General features: G+C 39.9%; 1 protein-coding gene across 1 annotated transcript in view; it reads right to left on the bottom strand.

The window, feature by feature from the left end:
- Positions 1-20,102, bottom strand: part of il1rapl2 (interleukin 1 receptor accessory protein-like 2) — a 554,898-nt gene that overhangs the window by 453,696 nt on the left and 81,100 nt on the right. Inside the window, exon 2 of the mRNA XM_082178326.1 lies at positions 6,845-6,933. Coding sequence (XP_082034452.1) covers positions 6,845-6,926 — 82 coding nt within the window. The 5' untranslated portion in view covers positions 6,927-6,933. The remainder of the gene's footprint in view (positions 1-6,844; positions 6,934-20,102) is intronic.

Raw genomic sequence — 20,102 nt, 5'->3', positions numbered from 1 at the left:
CGCAGCGTTCAGCTCTCGTGTTCATCCTCCTTGTGTGAAGACCGACTCGTGTAAAGACCATCGACTCTACCTGTGCGACTCCACCATCAAGGACACCCATAAGCAGTGCCGCCACTCCCACCACGCGCATCACGCGCTGTGCGTGGGGCACCAAGTGCTGAGGGGGCATCAAAAATAGCCTAATGAAAAATCAATCATCATAGTCATAATAATTATAATTTCGATATTATTTCAGTATATGAATATTATTAGACACTTTTTAGGCATGTATAACAAAACAGGCAGAACAAGAGTATTTAATTGCTTTAGAAAGTAACAATGGTGCCCCCCTCCCCCCCAAACACACACACTGACTCAACTTCCCAAGCTCATTGGTCAGTTGGATTGCGCAGCGCCTGACGAAGTTTGACAGTAGTAGAGCCCGACCGATAAAGGATTTTTAAGGCCGATACCGATACAAATATTTGGTGATTTAAAAATCCGATATTCCGATATATCGGCCAATATATATATATATTTTTTAATCCAGAAACGTGTAACAAAACATGAACAGATTTTCCCTAACATTAGTTATTTGTAGTTATTTAAGAGTCCTCAGCCTTACTAAAATAATATAATGCAGTTTAATTTTTTTTTTTTTTTTATTTAAATTAACTTTATTGTCACAACAGAACAGAATATATTAAAGTTCTGATAAATATAATGTATATTAAAAATACAAACTTAAGATATGAAACTTAACGTCCTTTGAACAAAAAAAAATCTACTATTATTATTAATATTGACAGTAATAATTTTTTAAAAATCAATGATGATGATATTATTATTATCTTCATCATTTGTATTATTATTAAACAAGACAAAGGTCACTCCTAATTCTATCCATCTATTCCATCAAGCTAACGTTACAACAAACCATTTTCAATCATCATTTGCTGCCTGCCTTCTAAAATCTACTACTTAGTGATGCACTAAATACATTATGTGAGGTAATTAAAGGTCCCATGACATGCTACTTTTTGTAGGCTTTAATATAGACCTTAGTGGTCCCTAGTACTGTATCTGAAATCTCTTTCCAAAAATTCAGCCTCGGTGCAGAATTATAGCCACTACAAACCAGTCCCAGAATGAGCTTCCTTCAGACAGGCCGTTTCGGTGTCTGTAGCTTTAAATGATAATGAGGAGGAGAGAGGTGGAGGGTGGGCGTGGCCTTGACCATCTTGCGCAACGATACCACACATGTTTGTTTATGTTGGATATATTGCAATGGCACGAAGACACGCAGTCGTTCAAGCATTTCAGTTTGACCCAGAATCTGATCCAGATGGAGAAGCTGCAACTCAGCAGCTCCAGCAGGACGTTTCCGAATGGTACGTTTAAAATATTATGTTTGGATACGGTACTTTATTCGGATGGTTTACAGTTATCATCATGTAGCTAACGCGAACCTACTGTTGCCTTTTCATGAGAGATCTGTAACGTCTGTCATTTATCTTATTACAATTACATCAAGCTCTGCGATCTTGAAATGCGGATATCGCGCGCGCCATATTACCAACAGGAAAACGGTTATCCAAATAACAAAGACGTGTACAACACTCGCGTTACAGTGTGTGTATTCACACACATAAACTGCATAGCTCATGTGACAGCCACATTCTACGTGTAACAAGCTAGGTAACCATAAACAGTAAAGCAACACACTTATATATCATTAGTTGACTTACTTGTCCGAGGTGTGTAGCTGAGCCAAAGAGATTGATCCAGACTTTAGTTTCAGACGTTCAGCAAGCCCAGCTTTGTATTGACCCTTCAGTGTTCATTTGTACATCCAATTATTGAGCAATTATTATGCTTTGCTCGCTCAAAAGCCATTATGTCTCTCGTGGACAAACTAAAATCGCGCGTGCGCGTTCCTGTTTCCTAGCTCGTTTTCTCATGGGCGAGAAATATCCTCTGGGCGGGCAAAGCAGAGAAAGGGGAGGTAACATTTCCTCCTTGTAACGTCATAAAGAGGGGATTCAAGATCAGCCTGATTGAGCCTCCATTTTCTCAAAGGCAGAGAAAGATAGGAAAAGCTCGATTTATACCGATTGAAATTTCTAGAAACTTGGGGACCATATACAGGCTAGGGGAACTCATATTAATGTTAAAAAACCTCAGAAATTGAAAATTTCATGTCATGGGACCTTTAACACATGGTTACCGAGTCGATCGTTCCCTGGGATGCGTTTTCATGAAAATCGAATGTAAAGACTTTTATCTCTAAAAACAGATTATCTTATAACGCTAGTATATGGGGCACAGAGTAAGTAAAAGTAAATCGCTAGTTAATACCACTAACAAGGCTCAAAATAGCCTCACACTAACACGGTAGCATAATGAGGGTCCCTACATGCAAAACGAAGCATTGAGAACTTTGTAAGTGTACAGACAGTTTAATAAGAAGATACTTTATAAAGACAGTACATTACGCGTTTACAAGCATCATCTAGGAAAACAGTCTCGACTAGTCGAGTCACGAACGCCGTGCTACGTTAGATTTCACAAACGTAATTCCTATGGACCAGCTCACTTAGCACGGCGTTCGTGACTCGATTAATATTTATATTTTTTCCGGTATAAGATTCTTTGTTTGAATATTTTGTCTCTTTCTATACTGATCCTTTTTCTTCGTATTCGTATCGCCAAGAGGAAGATACAGACGACGAGCAACCATCAACAAGCAGTTCAGGCACACATCAACCCCAGCCGGCCAGCAGGTCTGTAGACTCCACAACAGTACCAAGCCCTGATCAACCACCCTCAACCAGCAGTTTAGGGACAGATACACAGCAGTGAAGATTTTACTTTCTCTATGTATTGTTCTTAAGTATTATACTATGATGCTGCTATTGTGTTATTGGTATTGAGTTATATGTTTGGTAATAAAAAGTTAAACTGGCAAAAACAAACGCTTTTTTTTATTTTCTCGGGGTGGGGGTTGTGGGGGCATCATAAAGGAATTATGCTTAGGGCACCAAAATGGCTAGCAGCGTCACTGCCTGTAAGGCACTTAATTATCTTCTTATCCCCTTTCCTTTCCCACTTTTATCTTATTTCCCTAACTCAACATGCTTTCAATACATTCCTGTTGTCTCTCGACAACGCTCTCTCATCACACACAGAGGGCAGCGCAATACTGCTAATCTGTGTCCCATTCTCTCATCCTCACACACACCTCTCTCTCTTTCTGTGGGTCTATGGAATTGTCAGTCAGCAGTCAATAAAGCTGACTTTATTCCAGCCTTTGCATCTCAATCTACTCTTAATATCTTAAACTTGACTGAGCTTGACTGAGACCTGTATTCGTCCAGAAGACTCAGCAACCCCTGCTGCTCTCTCTAACAACTTATCTTTCTCTCACACCCCTCGCCAGTCTGGGAGGTACAGGTCTTCTCATTTCTAACAATTGGAAATACTCAACTCTCTCTTCTCTATGCAATAATAACTTGTTTCAATATCATGCTATTACACTTACAACTCCCAGTAAGATCCATATTGTAGTCATATATCGGCCCCCAGGTCAACTGGGAAGCTTTGTAGAGGAGCTGGATGTGCTGCTGTCCTCTTTCCCTAAGGATGGCACCCCACTTTAGTCTTTAGTGATTTCAACATTCATCTAGAGAAGCTGTATGCAACTGACTTCATCTCTCTCCTAGCCTCATTCGATCTCAAATGGCTCATCACCACAGGTACTCACAAATCAGGCAACCAACTGGACCTGGTTTACACACGCAACTGCATCCCAGACAACATTTTGGTGAAACCTCTACAAGTTTCAGATCATTTCCTCATTCATTTCAATCTACAACTCACTACCTGTGCACCACCAACCCCCCTACCAGTTACTTTCAGACGAAACCTGCGCTCAGTTTCTCCCTCCCATCTTTCCTCTGCTGTGTCATCTTCTCTTCCCTCACCCTCACAATTCTCACCTCTGGATGTGAATACCGCAACGGATACCTTATGCTCCATTTTAACTTCTTCTTTAGACAATATCTACCCTCTCTCCTCCAGGCCAGCACACGTAACTCCCTATAACCCCTGGTTATCTGAGGTTCTTTGTGAACACTGGACCGAACTCAGGGCAGTGGAGAGGAAATGGCCCAAATCAACAGACACATCTGACCTGAGTATGTATCAATCTCTGCTCTCTTCCTTTTCTGTTGATGTTCATGCTGCGAAATTCCACAACAAGATCAACAGCACCTCTAACACACAATCACTTTTCAAGACATTCAACTCTCTCCTCTGTCCACCTTCACCACCACCCACCTCCTCTTTAACGGCTGATGATTTTGCTAACTTCTTCACCAACAAAACTACAACTATCAGCAGTCAGTTCTCAGCTCCACACACACAGGAACCCAGACCAACCTCTCCCACAGCCAATAACCTTCTCTCCTCCTTCTCTCCACTAACCGAGGAAGAAGTATCTAAACTTCTCCTCTCCAGTCATCCTACCACCCGCCCTCTAGACCCCATCCCCTCACACCTTCTGCAAGCCATCTCTCCCACACTTCTACCAGCACTTACACACATCATCAACTCATCCCTCCCTACTGGCATTTTCCCTACAGCATTTAAGCAGGCTTGGGTAACTCCACTGTTTAAAAATTCAACATTAAACACATCACTTGTAGAGAATTACAGACCTGTCTCTCTCCTACCATTCATTCAACACTTGAACGAGTTGGTTTCAACCAAGTATCATCTTTCCCGTCTCTGAACAACCAGCTGGATGTCAACCAATCTGGCTTCAAGAAAGGGCATTCAACCGAGACTGCATTACTGTTGGTCACAGAAGCCCTAAGGATCGCAAAAGCTGCTTCCAAATCATCAGTTCTTATTCTCCTGGATCTGTCTGCTGCCTTCGACACTGTGAATCATCAGATCCTTATGTCCACCCTCTCATAACTGGGCATCACAGGTAATCCTCTCCACTGGTTTGAATCCTATCTCACAGGTAGATCCTTCAGGGTCGCATGGTGAGGTATCCAAAGCACATCAACTGACCACAGGGGTTCCTCAGGGTTCAGTTCTTGGACCCCTCCTCTTCTCCATTTACACCACATCACTGGGACACATCATACAGGCACATGGTTTCTCTTACCATTGCTATGCTGATGACACACAGCTCTTCCTTTCATTTCAACCAGATGATCCCCAGTAGCTGCACGTATCTCAAGCTGTCTGGCGGACATCTCGGCATGGATGAAGGAACATCACCTGCAGCTCAACCTAGCAAAGACTGAGCTTCTCTGCCTCCCTGCCAATCTGTCTCTACAGCACAACTTCACTATCCAGCTAGATTCATTATCAATCACCCCATCAAGGTCGGTCAGAAATCTTGGAGTAATATTTGATGACCAGCTGACCTTCCCAGACCAAATTACAAAAACAGCTCAATCATGCAGGTTTGCACTGCACAACATCAGGAAGATCAGGCCTTTCCTAACAGAGCATGCAACACAACTTCTCGTCCAGGCCCTGGTCATTTAAAGGCTTGATTACTGCAATGCTCTTCTGGCTGGACTTCCATCATGTGCAACTAAACCTCTACAAATCATTCAGAATGCTGCAGCTCATCTTGTCTTCAACAAGCCCAAAAGGGCCCACGTCACTCCTCTATTCATCTCTCTGCACTGGCTACCACTCGCTGTTCACATCAAGTTCAAGGCATTGACGTTTGCTTACAGATCTACCACAGGCTCATCTCCCTCCTACTTTCACTCGCTCCTACGAGTCTACATCCCTACCAGAAGCCTACGATCGGTCAATGAGCGACGGCTTGTGGTACCATCACAGAGAGCTACAAAATCACTCTCCAGAACATTCTCATTCACGGTTCCATGCTGGTGGAATTATCTCCCCACCCTCATCCGGAATGCAGAATCCCTGACAACATTCAAAAGACAACTGAAAACTCATCTCTTCCGTGAGCACTTAACCTCATGATAAACATAATAAAAAATAAAAAAAAAAATTTTTTTAAATCTTTCCTTTTCCTTTAATCCTCCCTTGTATGGCTTATGCTACTCCGAGCAATGCCTGAACTTTGTATTTTGAGCGCTTCTTGCATTGTTTTAGCCTCTTCACGATGACTCACTTAATTTAGTCCTCATTTGTAAGTCGCTTTGGACAAAGGCATCTGCTAAATTACTAAATGTACAATACAGTTATGGTGGTAATATGATAGTATCATAAGTTACCACTGCTTAATTTTTAACACAGCAGCATTACAAAAAAATTGCAATAAACTAGTGTCTAACATGTTAATCATGCATGCTTAAAAACAGGAAACATTTCTGCTTATTTGGTGGCACAGTAAAACATACATGCCAAACTCTAAAATCTCAGGCTGGGTGAGAAACTGACAGCTAAGATTGCCTCTGTGTTTTTACCACCCACATAAATGCCCGTTTGGTGCTGATAACATAATTGCTCAACACACACCGCACCCACACACAAGCACACGCACAATGTAGTGGGGGGGGGGGGGGGGGGTTGTTATGTGATCGTGTAGAGAGCCTGGGTTCTTTAACAGAGATTTCATAAAAAATCAATCCTTTGCTTTTTTTGTAAACAGTTCATCAGAAATCAGAAGCAAGGTGTATTTTTTCACTAGTAGCGACAACATACTGCATTTACTGTACATACCCATTATTCCTTGAGTCTGAACCAAATACCTAGTTTTGCTTAACCACCACAAAAATACAACACTAAAAGCTTAAATCAAACTTTTTAGCGCATGGTCTTGGCCTGAAATGACGCTGTAAGTGGAGTAAAATAATTTGCATACCTGAGTTCCTTTTGGAGATGTATTTGAGATTGATGGAGGCCGCTGAATTGATGAGAAGGAGCATAAATCCACCGAGCTTCATCTTTCATCTACAAGAAACCAGAAAACATAAGAATAAGCCCTGACTTCCTTTTTAAACTTTAACATATCTAGCATCCCCAACGTCCAAAAACAGCAACTCTCATCCAAGAAAATGGACAAAGTGAATGGAACTTCTATTGAAGTTAATACTGGACGTTTTGGAGTGCCAAATGTGTTCAGTTCAAAGTATTTGAAATATTAAAGACGAGTTTTAAGAGCAGACATATTAAATTAGTTTTTTTTTTCCCTAAATATTCCAAATAATCAAGTCTGTATTTAACCTGTTAACCCGTGGGAGGACTCCGGCAAGGCCCAAGGCTGGTTGCCTACTGAAGCTAAGCAGGGTTGAGCCTGGTTAGTACCTGGATGGGAGACCTCCTGGGAAATCTAGGATGCTGCTGGAATAGGTGTTAGTAAGGCCTGCAGGGGGTGCTCACTCTGTGGTTTATGTGGGTCCTTCGGATGAGACGTTAAACCGAGGTCCTGACTCTCTGTGGTCATTAAGTATGTACTTCGAAAGAGTAGTGGTGTAACCCCGGCATCCCAAATTTGCACAGTGGCTTCTGTCCATCATCATGGCCTCCTAATCATTCCCATATATACTGATTGGCTCTGTCTCCTCTCCACCAATAAGCTTGTGTGGGTGTCTGTTTTTGCATTATGGCAACCAAGCACTCAAAGCACTTTACATAGAAGGGGGGGATCTCCTCAAATACTGGTGGTGGTGTCATGCTCTCACATATTACTCATCTATCCTGTTCGCTAGTCTTTAGCTTGCATTACTCGTCTGCGTAGCCTAACGTGGCATTGTCCTGTGTGGCCTATCATGGCCTTGTGGCCCATCGCGGCCTTGGTTCTGTGTGGCCTAGTGGCCTTGTCTCTGTGTGGCCTATAGTGGCTTTGTGGCCTATTGTGGCCTTGGTTCTGTCTGGTCTAGTCTCTGTGTGGCCTATAGTGGCTTTGTGCCCTATCGTAGCCTTGGTTCTGTGTGGTCTATCATGGCCTAGTGGCCTATTGTGGCCTTGGTTCTGTCTGGTCTAGTCTCTGTGTGGCCTATAGTGGCTTTGTGGCCTATTGTGGCCTTGGTTCTGTCTGGTCTAGTCTCTGTGTGGCCTATAGTGGCTTTGTGCCCTATCGTAGCCTTGGTTCTGTGTGGTCTATCATGGCCTAGTGGCCTATTGTGGCCTTGGTTCTGTGTGGCCTAGTGGCCTTGTCTCTATGGCCTTGATCTGTGTGGCCTTTAGTGGCCTGTCGTGGCCTTGTCTCTGTGCGGTCTGTAGTGGAAAATTTTGATTCTCATTTGATTTTCAGTCTAATGTACTGCAAAGAAATGCCATCTGTTAGTATTATCTATAGTAGGTGTGGAAACAGGGAACTTTACCGTGAACAATGTATGGTCCTACACCTGAAGGGCGTAAGTGAGACATGCGAGGAGCAGCTGGACAGAGGACCTCTGACCCTTAAGGTCAGAGGGTGTCCGGTTTGGGATCTAGGAGTTTGAAAGCACAGATTTAGATTACTAACCGGGAGCCTTTCCGTCTATGGAGTGGAAAGGCCTTGAGGCAGAGGCCTTGAAAACAGTATAAAACTGTCCTGCTCTCTCCTCTGTTTGTCTCACTTGCTCCACAGCGTAACCTTGTGTCACTTCTGTGTGGGCAACTGGGCCTATTCTTGCAAGAATAAATACTTTTAAATGATCATCTGATTCAGAGTGTCTCTTACACAGTGATGATTGTTTAATGAGAAATTTTGCCACAACAGGTCTATCAAGGCCTTGTGGCCTATCGTGGCCTCGTCTCTGTGCGGCCTATTGTGGCCTTGTCTCTATGTAGCTATGTTAGCCTCTCACTCTTGGTCTAAATGTTTCACTCTTTCACAGCTCCCTTGCTTTCCTCTCAATACATCTTCATGTAGTACCTTTACAGCTTCACTATTTTTCTCACAATGATGGAAATGTCCCTCTTTACTGATTACCCCTCTGGGGTCTGAGGTGTTTTCTGGGCCCTGGAGGTGTTCTGACATGCGCTGACATTTATGCTTATTTCTGTTACTTGTGACATTTTCATGGCTAAAGTCTGATTACACTGTATTCAGCACAAACTCTGCTACAATAATATGTCAGCAGATGTATGTAAAAGTTTGTAGTTTTGAGATAATGACATTTAATCGTGGTTTGTGAAAGAAAAGAAAAATAGTCACTGAAATAAGATCATGAAACCCATACTGATTATTTCTTCACAAGACTTTTGAAAATTGTATCACGTAGCCTAGAATATTTGCTCCAATACTATGTGAAAATCATCCTGCCAACTCATTCAGATAAAACAATATATTGATTTAAAATTTGTAAGACATGTTTTGTGTCAGAAAGCTTTATGCGAGGAGGTGTGAATCATCATGAATATCGATGTGTTTCACACCTGAGAAAGACGAAGACACGGTTTGGATAATCCATGGCCATAATGGCCATATCAGGTGCTATCAGGCCCTTATCAGGTGCTATCAGGCCCTATCATTATGAGGAACCTTGCACAAAGAATGAGGAGAGATTTAAAAAAGAATGGCTTTTTGATTGTTTGGATTTATTTACAACACAACATAATCCAAAGATACACAACAAATAACAAAAAAAGCACATTATTGAACACACTGATCTAAAGACAGAGACTTGAACAGTCACACACCTTTGTGCCATTCCTGAAACATAGTACATACCTGTCATTTCCAAGGTGTTTGATTTTTCACTTTACCATGTTCGTGTACAGAGACTCATGTGAATGTTGAAGTCAGCAGGACTCATCAGTGGGGCATCTGGTACCTGTAAAAAAACAAAACAAAAACAAAAAAACAGCTGTGAACATGCTGATATGAAGAGAAACTATATGGTTGCATGATTTTGGGAATACATTTTAGATTTTTCTGGTTAAAATGATATATATTATCATTATGTGATATATCGATATATGAGACATATATATATATATATATATATATATATATATATATATATATATATATATTAGTGCTGTCAAAGTTAGCGCGTTAATAACGCGTTAACGCAAAATCATATTAACGGCACTAATTTCTTTAATGGGCGATTAACGCAGCGCGTATTTACTGTTTGACCCGTGGCCCAACCCCTAGTTGGAGAAATGGAGATACACAGTGTTGCCAACTTAGCGACATTGCAGACCCCTTTAGCGATTTTTTCCCTTCAAAAGAGCGCCCAAACCTTATTTAGTTTCTGAGAATCGCCGGTACTGCTCTCCCAGCACGCGCGCGCACCTCTCTCTCTCTCTCTCTCTCTCTTGTGCGCGGCAGAGAGGAGCAGCGCTTTAATTCAGTTAAACACAGATATTATGTTGCTTCTCTAATTTTACATGCAAGTATAGCCGAAATCACAACACAAATATTGTCTTTATCTTATGTGTATTTGATTTCATCAGACGACGGCTCGATTATCAGGATTTTTGTGCAGATTAACGTCTTGGAAGGGAGAGCTGGTTATGTCTTAATAGGTCGCGTTTCAGTCACTATTTCATATTCATTCCGTTGTTTGACAAAACAAACAGTAAAATATACCAATGAAAACAGTTTTATTCAGAATTTAGCTTCATTAAAATGGGCACAGAGAGAGACAAACTAATGTAATAATAAATAATAAATGTACATTTAGCATTTTCAGAAGAGCTGCTCTGTCATGCAAAAATCTAAACATGTTTGTGTTAGTAAATTGCTCAGTGCAAAGAAAGAGAATAATGGGAACCTGGTATTTCTTTGTTCTTTCTACATGTGTCTAATAGACATGAACAAGTTCTTTGAAAAAAATCTATGACCTTTGAAACATGTCTCGTCTCCATGCTCTATGTTGACTATGGTTTCAATAATAAACATACTTTGCATAAAGCATCCATATTTATCCATGCCCATGTTGATTTAGAGTATTACAAACTTGAAAAGTTTTAATTTAAGGTACATTTAGAACAAATAAAAAATGTGCGATGAATTGCGATTAATCGCAAGTTAACTCATGACAATCATGCGATTAATCGCGTTTAAATTGTTTAATCGATTGACAGCCCTAATATATATATATATATATATATATATATATATATATATATATATATATATATACGTATATATATATATATATATATATATATATATATATATATATATATATAAAAATAATGAACACCAGGTTTGTTGTGCCTTGTAGGCATATAGGCTACGTGCAGTGCAGCATAAAATAATAGTAACAATAGCCTATAGCAGGTGGCCTATAAATCGTTAAAAATGAACACTTCAGTAACACTACACTAGAGAAAAATATATTGATTATCATATGTTACTTCAAATGTTTCCATTCATTATGACGTTATGAAATGAGGTGGGAGTAAAAACATGAAGCCTAATGTTTGGCGCGTTTTGCTTTTCAAACACACAGTGCGAGTGACTCAAACTCACAGTGCGTGCAGAGACCATTTACTGAAGCGATCGAACCGCTCCAAACTATGAAACATTATTGTTACCATATTATACATATCTACGTTTGAGCAGATATCCACAAACACAGTATTTAACAGTAAACACGGGTCTAAACATTATAATATTCACCATATTAGAGTAAACACTCATACTACCCTACTTTTATCATGCTGTGTTTTATTATCGAAAAACAAATAAATTTAGCATTGAAAGGTTGCCTACCTGTCTAGTTCACATTTCAACATGTTTCTGTCATACATATACATGTACGACATTAGGCTTCATGTTTTTACTCCAATCTCATTTCATAACGTACATTTTAGTCTGGCACCAGTTTAACTAGTAGCTACAATGTAAAGTTTATACAACAATAACATGCTTACTATTATGAGTGGAAATGTCTTACCTTAAAAATCTTCTCATCTTCAAATCGCGTTCTTCTAATTCTTCTGAGGTAAATCCAAGGTAAACAGCACAGCACAGCACAAACACAGTCTTCCAAACTCGATGAAAAGCAGAGGAGTACGTTACTGTAAGTAAGTCTCTGATTCTTTGTTTTGAGGTGATGGGGCGTTTACAGGTCTGCGTTCCTCCACGTGGACCATTTGCATGTCAATCGCTCCTGCGCGCGTGGGTGTGGTAACATTAAGGTAATGAGTTTGAGAAACTGTACATGTCGTTGCTTTCATACGGATTACTTAAACAGAGAATATTTGTTTCTGATATAATTTACATAATTTAAAACTCCAAACTTTGTAAAGGCATACGTCTCAAGTCTGTGTGACAAACATTCGCTGAGTTACAGGTCATTTTCTGTCGCGTTTCAGAATTAACTTCACATTGAGAGAGACGGCAGAACACGCATCATGTTTATTTTCTCTATTTGATGAAAAACACACAAAAAAAAATTTATTACGAGTGTACACAAATAAAAGAAGACATTTAACAGTTTTGAATGATGTATAACACTTATATGTAAGATCAAAATCAACAGAGTATTTTGAGTCTCTCAAAAAGCGAGCTGGTATCGCCGGCGGTCGACCCAGGGGGTTAAGCTCTTGGTTTATGAGGCCTTCCACAATTTCATGTTTCGTCATGCTTATTTCATGTTTAACCCTCTGAGGTCGGCTATCGCGTCGGCGTGATTTGCTCGGGTTTTTTTTCTTATCAGTTGAAACGAGAGTCCAAATAATCTGTTGACTTTGATCTTACAAACCAGTTTCATACATCAATCGATCCTGTTAATTGTGTATTATTTTTGTGTATACTCACAATAAAAACAAAGTGTTGTGCTTTTTGCCAAATAAAGAAAAATAAACATGATGTGAGTTCTGCTTTCTCTCTGTCAGTGAAGTCCATTCTGAAACGCGTCCGAAAATGAACTATAACTCAGCGAATACTCAGTCAAACAGGCATACAGACACACAGGCATGAAGCTTGAATTCTCTTCTTTTAAATGAAGTATTTTTTATAAAAAACAAATATTCTCAGTTTATGTAATCTGTATGAAAAGAGCGAGATGTCAGTCGTTCTCATCTCAGCTAATTATTTTTAATGTGACCCTGCCCACGGAGAGTGCGCGCTATTCAAACGCAAATGACTGAGACGATCCCATGCAAACTGAACGCCCCATATCAGCTCGTGAAAACACATCAAGTTTATTCAGATCATTGTACTTGTTTACACTGTCTCGCAGCACTGTGAGGAATAATAATAATAATGGAAAATGTACCTCAGAAGTGCTGGTATTTCAAGGAGCAACGGATCCTGAGAATACTGTAGTAAGTTTTTTTCATTCTGAAGTGAATCGCGTTTCTGTGTGTGAATGAATGATCCGCTTTTAGCAAACTATATTGCTATACTGAGATGAGTAAAAATCGACTGAAATATGTTGAAATAAAATGTATTTGTATAAGCAACGTATTAAACTGCAAATTAACATTTATATTTCTTATATAAACGAAAGACCTATGTTACAGACATATGAAAGACAACATTTCGTTGACTAGTTTTGGATAGATTATACATTTTTACTGTAAAATATCTGCCACCTCAAATAAGCTTTTGTTTGCCAATTTTTGCTCATATGTTAAATATAGTATGTTTTGTCAAAAATAAAGTAATCAAATAATCAATCAAATCCTTAACTTTGAAATATGTATGATAAAATGTATACTTTAGTTTTTACAAAGAAAGATTACACTTGAATTGTTGTTGTAATTGTAACCTTTTTAATAAAAAAATATATATTTACAAGGTAGATGTAAACAAACTATTAAAAGGTAAATATCCCTAAAAAGCCTTTTCTTTAAATAAATTTTATTGTGTTTTATTAGTGACAAATTTGGGGAGAGGATACATATTCCAAAACTGAAAATATGAGAATTAACTGCACAATTACTAGACATGTTTTCCTTGGATATTATACAATTTGCAGCACAATTTGTGGAAAAAAAATAAATAAATGAGATGCTTCCAACTGTGAACCAATTTGGTAGAATATATATATATATATATATATATATATATATATATATATATATATATATATATATATATATATACATATTGCTCTTGCATTCTTTCTTGTGGCTCAGTGACACACCTGAATGAATGGCTCATTAAGTATGTGGGCCCCATTGTCTCCTCAGGTGCGAACCACTAAATATGCATGATGGTGTTGGATCGTTGACGCCCACTCGCATATTGCAAAGTGTTTTGCAAAATTTATATTAATGTATTGTTTTATGTGAATTAGGGATGCACCGATCCACATTTTTTCACTTCCGATCCGATCCCGATACCTGAATTTGGATATCGGCCGATACCGATACTATTCCGATACCAGAGCTGTGTTTGCTTTAATATTATTATTATCATTATTGTTTATTTTATATGATGCTGAAATAAACTCCTCTCAACAGGCAAGTATGATATGTAGGCCTACATATTTATGCATGTATGGTAAGTATAAGGTCAGAAAAGGAAGTCAGAAAAACAGTAAATCCTGTTAACAGGAAAAATCCCATTCTGAAAACAAATATGCAACTGTAGGTCATGTCAATATTTATTACATTCCCAAAATGTCAAATACTTGAGTCTTGAAATATAAGAAAAGTGCAAGTGTAAACATCTCACACACACACACACACACACACACACACACACTCTCTAAAGGGTGATCCTCGCTCCGATGCTGTAACTCTCTCGATGAATGCTCGATCAACATCAGCCATGTGCAAACAGACAAGCGGATTTCGCCTCAGACGCGCGTCAATTTCGCTTCAAAGTTTTGCTTTTTACGAGCGTCAATTTCGCTCTGGGCGCGCGAATGGATTCAAAATATTCAAGCGTCCAACTAGACGCGGCAGACGCGAATTTGACGCGCTATTCGCGTTTGGTGTGAACGGACAGTAACGTGGTGCTTTTTTAAATGTTTGATTGCATTCGTTGTGTTGTACGACGCGAGGGAGCTTCAACGAGCTCTGAATTACGGCTTTGCAAACATTGCATTTTGCTGTCTTGCTCTGCGGTGTTTCCAGTGTGAAGAATTTCCACACAGCGGCCGCAAACTGCGGAATGGATTTCCTGAGCGGTGGCGTGTCTCATAACTCTGTGTCTCATTGAGCCGCGCCTCCGTTCAGGAAATCCATTCCGCAGTTTGCAGCCAGCTAGCAGACTAGCCGGCGGGAATCACTTTTGGAGTCATTTCAGCAGACAACGTTAAAGCGCAGACATGACTCAAGGATATCGGATATCTCCGCAGGTTGGATCGGGAAAATCCGATACGTGAATTACGCTGGTATCGGTCCCGATACCGATACTGGATCGGATCGGCCCCATCCCTAATGTGAATGATTAGGGAGGATGATTTTCACATAATTTTGAAGAAAAAACTCTAGGCGACAACATCCATTAGTCAAAAGTCTTATTGACACATATTTGGTATGTGTTTTGTGGCCTTATTTCAGAAACTTTAGTTTTTAGTTTTTTCAATAACCATGCATAAACATTATTCTCTCAAAAATACAAACATGTACATTCATGTTGCTCACATATTATGGTAGCCCTGTTTGTGCTAAATGGAGTGTAATTACACCTTTGCCATTAATATGTTTATAAGCAACTGAAAAAAGCACAAATGTCAGGGCATGTCAGAACATCTCAAGGACCCCAAAAACACCTTAGACCCCAGAGGGTTAACTTATTTTTACTTTCTATGTTTTAGGAACCTCAGGATACACGACTGGTGGGTATACTTTTCTCCAGAGGTGTAAAGTCCAGGGTTCAGAAAGTAAAAGTCCTGCCATATGTTTATTCCACCCATGAACTCAGCCAGCTGATTTCACTAATTAGTTCTATCTCCTGGCTGAAAAACTGTGCTATTAGCAAATCCAGGTGATTGGAACAAAATACTGAGGAGGACTTTTACTTTCTGAGCCAGGACTTTACACCTCTGCTTTTTTCTTTTACAGTTTTTTGGGGGTGGGCTCCGTCCCGGTGGAATTATTTCCTCCACCTATTTTGGGGGGTCGGCTGCGCCCCTGCCTTCGTCTTCAGGCAGGAAATGCAGATTCCGTTACCCTTTGGATTGCAAGCTACGGACGGGGCCTACGCCAAAGAACTTTATAACACAATACTTGCTCACTGGGCTGTTAATAAATGTATGCTTTGTTACGTCATTTTGCCTCCCGAGTCTTTCTGGTAGAACTGAGGTTACGTGAGTAACCGGAGCATTCCCTTTCAATTAGGGATGTAACGATATGAAAATTTCATATCACGATTATAGTGACCAAAATTATCATGATTATCAATATTATCACGGTTTTGTTAAAATGAGATGAAAATGTTCAAAAAGAATGATTCGCACACTGAAAACATTTCAACAGGTTTTATATTTGGAAATCAACAAACAAATAAAATTAGTAGCTCTATTGCACCTTTTTTTTTAAGCATACACATTAAATTATATGACCGTCATTATATAACAGCTCACATCTTTTCTATCACTGCGGACAAGCTCTCTTGTTTCATTAAAATGCTATTATAAATGAAGTTAGTGGATTATTCAGCAGAAAATGTTATTATAGTGAAAAAAACAACAACAAAAACATGTAGTTTGGAACGAATAAAAGGTAAAATGTTCCACATTGCTCGTATTGTTATAAAATACATTGATCAAAAACAAATAAATGTATTAACATTTACTATAAAATGAAAAGACATTTATTTTAAATGTATAGCGCAGCTTTTTCATGAGGCAACAACATTTGATAGATAGGACAGAACAAAAAAGACCATTAATAATCTTATTCTTTCATTGGGCAAAATTAGTATAGGCTTAATATGTGCATCCCGTGCGCAGAATGATGCGCTTGAAGCAACATGGAGTCATTGCAGTGCATCGCATTGAAAAGTGCAGAAAACAAGGGGAAGATATATTGATGCTTAGTGTATCATATCTATGCAACAGTTTATTTAGCCTTTTCTTTTAACAGTTGTAAATTTAATTTACTGTGCACGTGAAGATCAATTCATAGTGCTCTCTACTCCAGTGTGATCTAACAGACATCCGGGAGAAAGACTCATGATTTAGAAACAGAAATAAACTCCAGCAAGATAAAGTACTTTTATGAAAAACCATAGACCTTTTTCTACAAATAAAGTATAAAAACGGTAACATTGGTCTTGGAGTGAGTTTCCTCGTGTTACTGTCGTAACGAACACGGCGCGCTGTTTGATTGTTGAATGGAGAATGACTGAGGACTGAGGAGAGATGAGTTTCCATTAACTTTAACGACTTAAATATTCATTTGTACCTCACATTAAGCTATCGAATGGCTTCAGAAGTCTTGGAATATAGTGCACGAAAAACTTTATGGTGCTTTACAATATTTTTTATATCTTTAGTGGGGCTTAACAATACCAGAGAATAGTAAGTACAATATCAGACATCACTGAGAAGCTGCAGCCGCGGCAGGGAGGATTTTTGGGAGATGAATCTCCTGAGCACTGTCACTGCTTTCCGCCATGTCTTCTCGTACAAAAAAACAAAACAAAAACAACGTTGCATGCTGCGGCTGCGTCAGACTAATGCTGCATGTTCAGGATTTTCAAAATCGTGATAATCGAACACGGTTTTCATGATAATTACAATTTGAACAATAATACTAACCGTCAGGACATTTTATCGTGGTTTATCGTGAAACCGGTAATCGTTCCATCCCTACTTTCAATACAGTTCACTTAGCATTGCGTCAGAGAATCTTTTCTGATTGCTATGGGGAACGGCTGCATAACGCCATGGAAGTAGCCCAGGGGCACTCAGCAAGGCAGACTACTAGAATAAGGGACTTATGTCCAGAAAAGGCAGACTCGGGTTTGCTGACCAGAGTCTGAGGGTATAGCAGGTCTAGAAAAATCCTAGAGGGTGGAGCCTGGTCTAGGCCGACAGGACTTGTGCCTGAAGGGCCGGTGCGTCCAAGCTGTAGAACCTGATTAAAGGTGGACGGTGAGGACCAATCGGTCGCCGAACAGATGTCAGCCATGGATATTCCGCTAGACCACGCTCAAGGGGAGGCCATTCCTCTGGTGGAGTGGGCCCCTCACTCCTATGGGGAACTGCAAGTCCAGGGACTTGTAGGCTAGTGCTATCACGTCCACTATCCAATAGGACAGTCTCTGCTTCGTAGCTGGCAGCCCCTTAGGTTCAAGGTTCAAGGTTCAAGGAGTCTTTATTACCCCCGAGGGGTAATTCGTTGTGCAGCAGCATGTGACATAAGTAACACACATATTATACAAAACAACAACCATACAATCAGTAAAAAACTAAATAAATACATACTACACAGAAGTCCACGACTCACATTGACTTATTAAAACAACCTATAGCAGCATGGACAAAAGAGTTTTTATGTCTGTTTGTCCTGCATTTAGGCAGCCTGAATCTGTGGCCCAACGGCAACAAAATGAAGCAGCTGTTCAGGGGGTGACTTGGGTCAGCCAGGACTGATTGTGCCTTCTTGAGGGTTCTTGTCTCATATACAGAATTTAAGTCAGTCAGAGAGTTGTGGGAAATTTTGCCACACACATTAACTATATATTCCGCCCCTCCCTTACCCCCCACACAGCCTCCATCCTTGTCCACAGTCTCGTCACTTCACGTCTAGACTACTGCAACTCTCTTCTTTTCGGTCTCCCTCACAAATCCCTTCACAAACTTCAACTGGTCCAGAATTCAGCTGCCCGCATAATAACACGAACACCATCCATTCACCACATCACCCCTGTTCTCCAACAGCTTCACTGGCTCCCGGTTCAGTTTCGTATCCATTTCAAAGTCCTTTTATTAACATTCAAAGCCATTCACAACCTGTCCCCCCCATATCTGTCCGATCTCCTCCAGGTTTCAACCACTTCCCGCTCACTCAGGTCATCCTCCTCCATACACCTCTCTGTCCCCCGTGCCCGTCTCACCACTATGGGGAGCAGAGCTTTTAGCCGATCTGCTCCCCGACTCTGGAACGCACTACCACCACAACTCAGAAACATTGATTCGTTCTCTCACTTTAAACTTAAAACACATCTGTTTAAAACTGCTTATCATATCTAATGTACTGTAACATGCTCTGCCTCTTTTAATTGTTCTTAATATTGTTTTATTCTCTATTCTTCTGTTTTTCTTATTCTGCGCTGTTTTAAATGTATTATGTATTTTTGTACGGTGTCCTTGAGTGCCGAGAAAGGCGCCTTTAAATAAAATGTATTATTATTATTATTATTATATTGCAGCCTATTCTTGTTTTTAAGCGTAAGGGGCCCAAACCAACTCACAAGGGCAAAAGAAAGAATGGATTCAATAAAACAACAATAAAACATCCTCATAAAAGTCTTATCGACATTAAAATTGCGAAGTTTACGATAAAAAAAACATGCGTTGATGTGATTTCTTACAGACAGCGTCAACTTGTGGCTCGAAGGTGAGTTTGTCATCGATTATAATACCAAGGTATTTATATTGCTTCACCACTTCTATAGCTTGATCATTAATGAGGGAAGAAGAGAGGTGGGGGGGGGGGGGGTTCTTTCTAAAATCAATCAACATTTCTTTAGTTTTTGCCACGTTAATGTTAATAAAAGACAACTTACACCACTCTGTAAAATCATTTAGAATTGCGCCATGTTCAGGGTCCTTGTGTGTCAGCAGCGACACTATTACCGAGTCGTCAGCAAACTTAATGATATGACGCCTAGTGTGCTGGCTTTGGCATGCATTTGTATATAAAATAAATAAGATCGCGGAGAGGACGCAGCCCTGGGGGGAACCAGTGGAGGAAAAGAGGACATCAGATAAGATACTATTCACTCTCACGCGTTGAGACCTGTTAGTTAAAAAGTTCATCAACCAACAGATAAAGACAAGGATCGATATTAAAGGTACTCTTTAAAATCCCTGCTAAAATATGTGGTTGGATGCAATTAAAAGCTGAAGAAAAGTCAATAAAAAGCAGCCACACAAAGCTCTTTGCACCCTCAAGATGTGTATAGATCAAGTTAAAAAGAGTACATGCTGCGTCTTCCACTCCCCGGTTCGGTCTGTAGGCAAATTGAAACGGATCTAATAGATCCTGGACAGAGTTCAAAAGTTCGTCCTTCACAATCTTCTCTAACATCTTCATAGTGAGGG

The sequence above is a fragment of the Leuciscus leuciscus genome, assembly GCF_965113295.1.
Source record: "Leuciscus leuciscus genome assembly, chromosome: 8".
Classification (NCBI taxonomy): Eukaryota; Metazoa; Chordata; class Actinopteri; order Cypriniformes; family Leuciscidae; genus Leuciscus; species Leuciscus leuciscus.
Note: the sequence above shows the minus strand (reverse complement) of the source record. Positions and strands in the feature narration are given on the sequence as shown.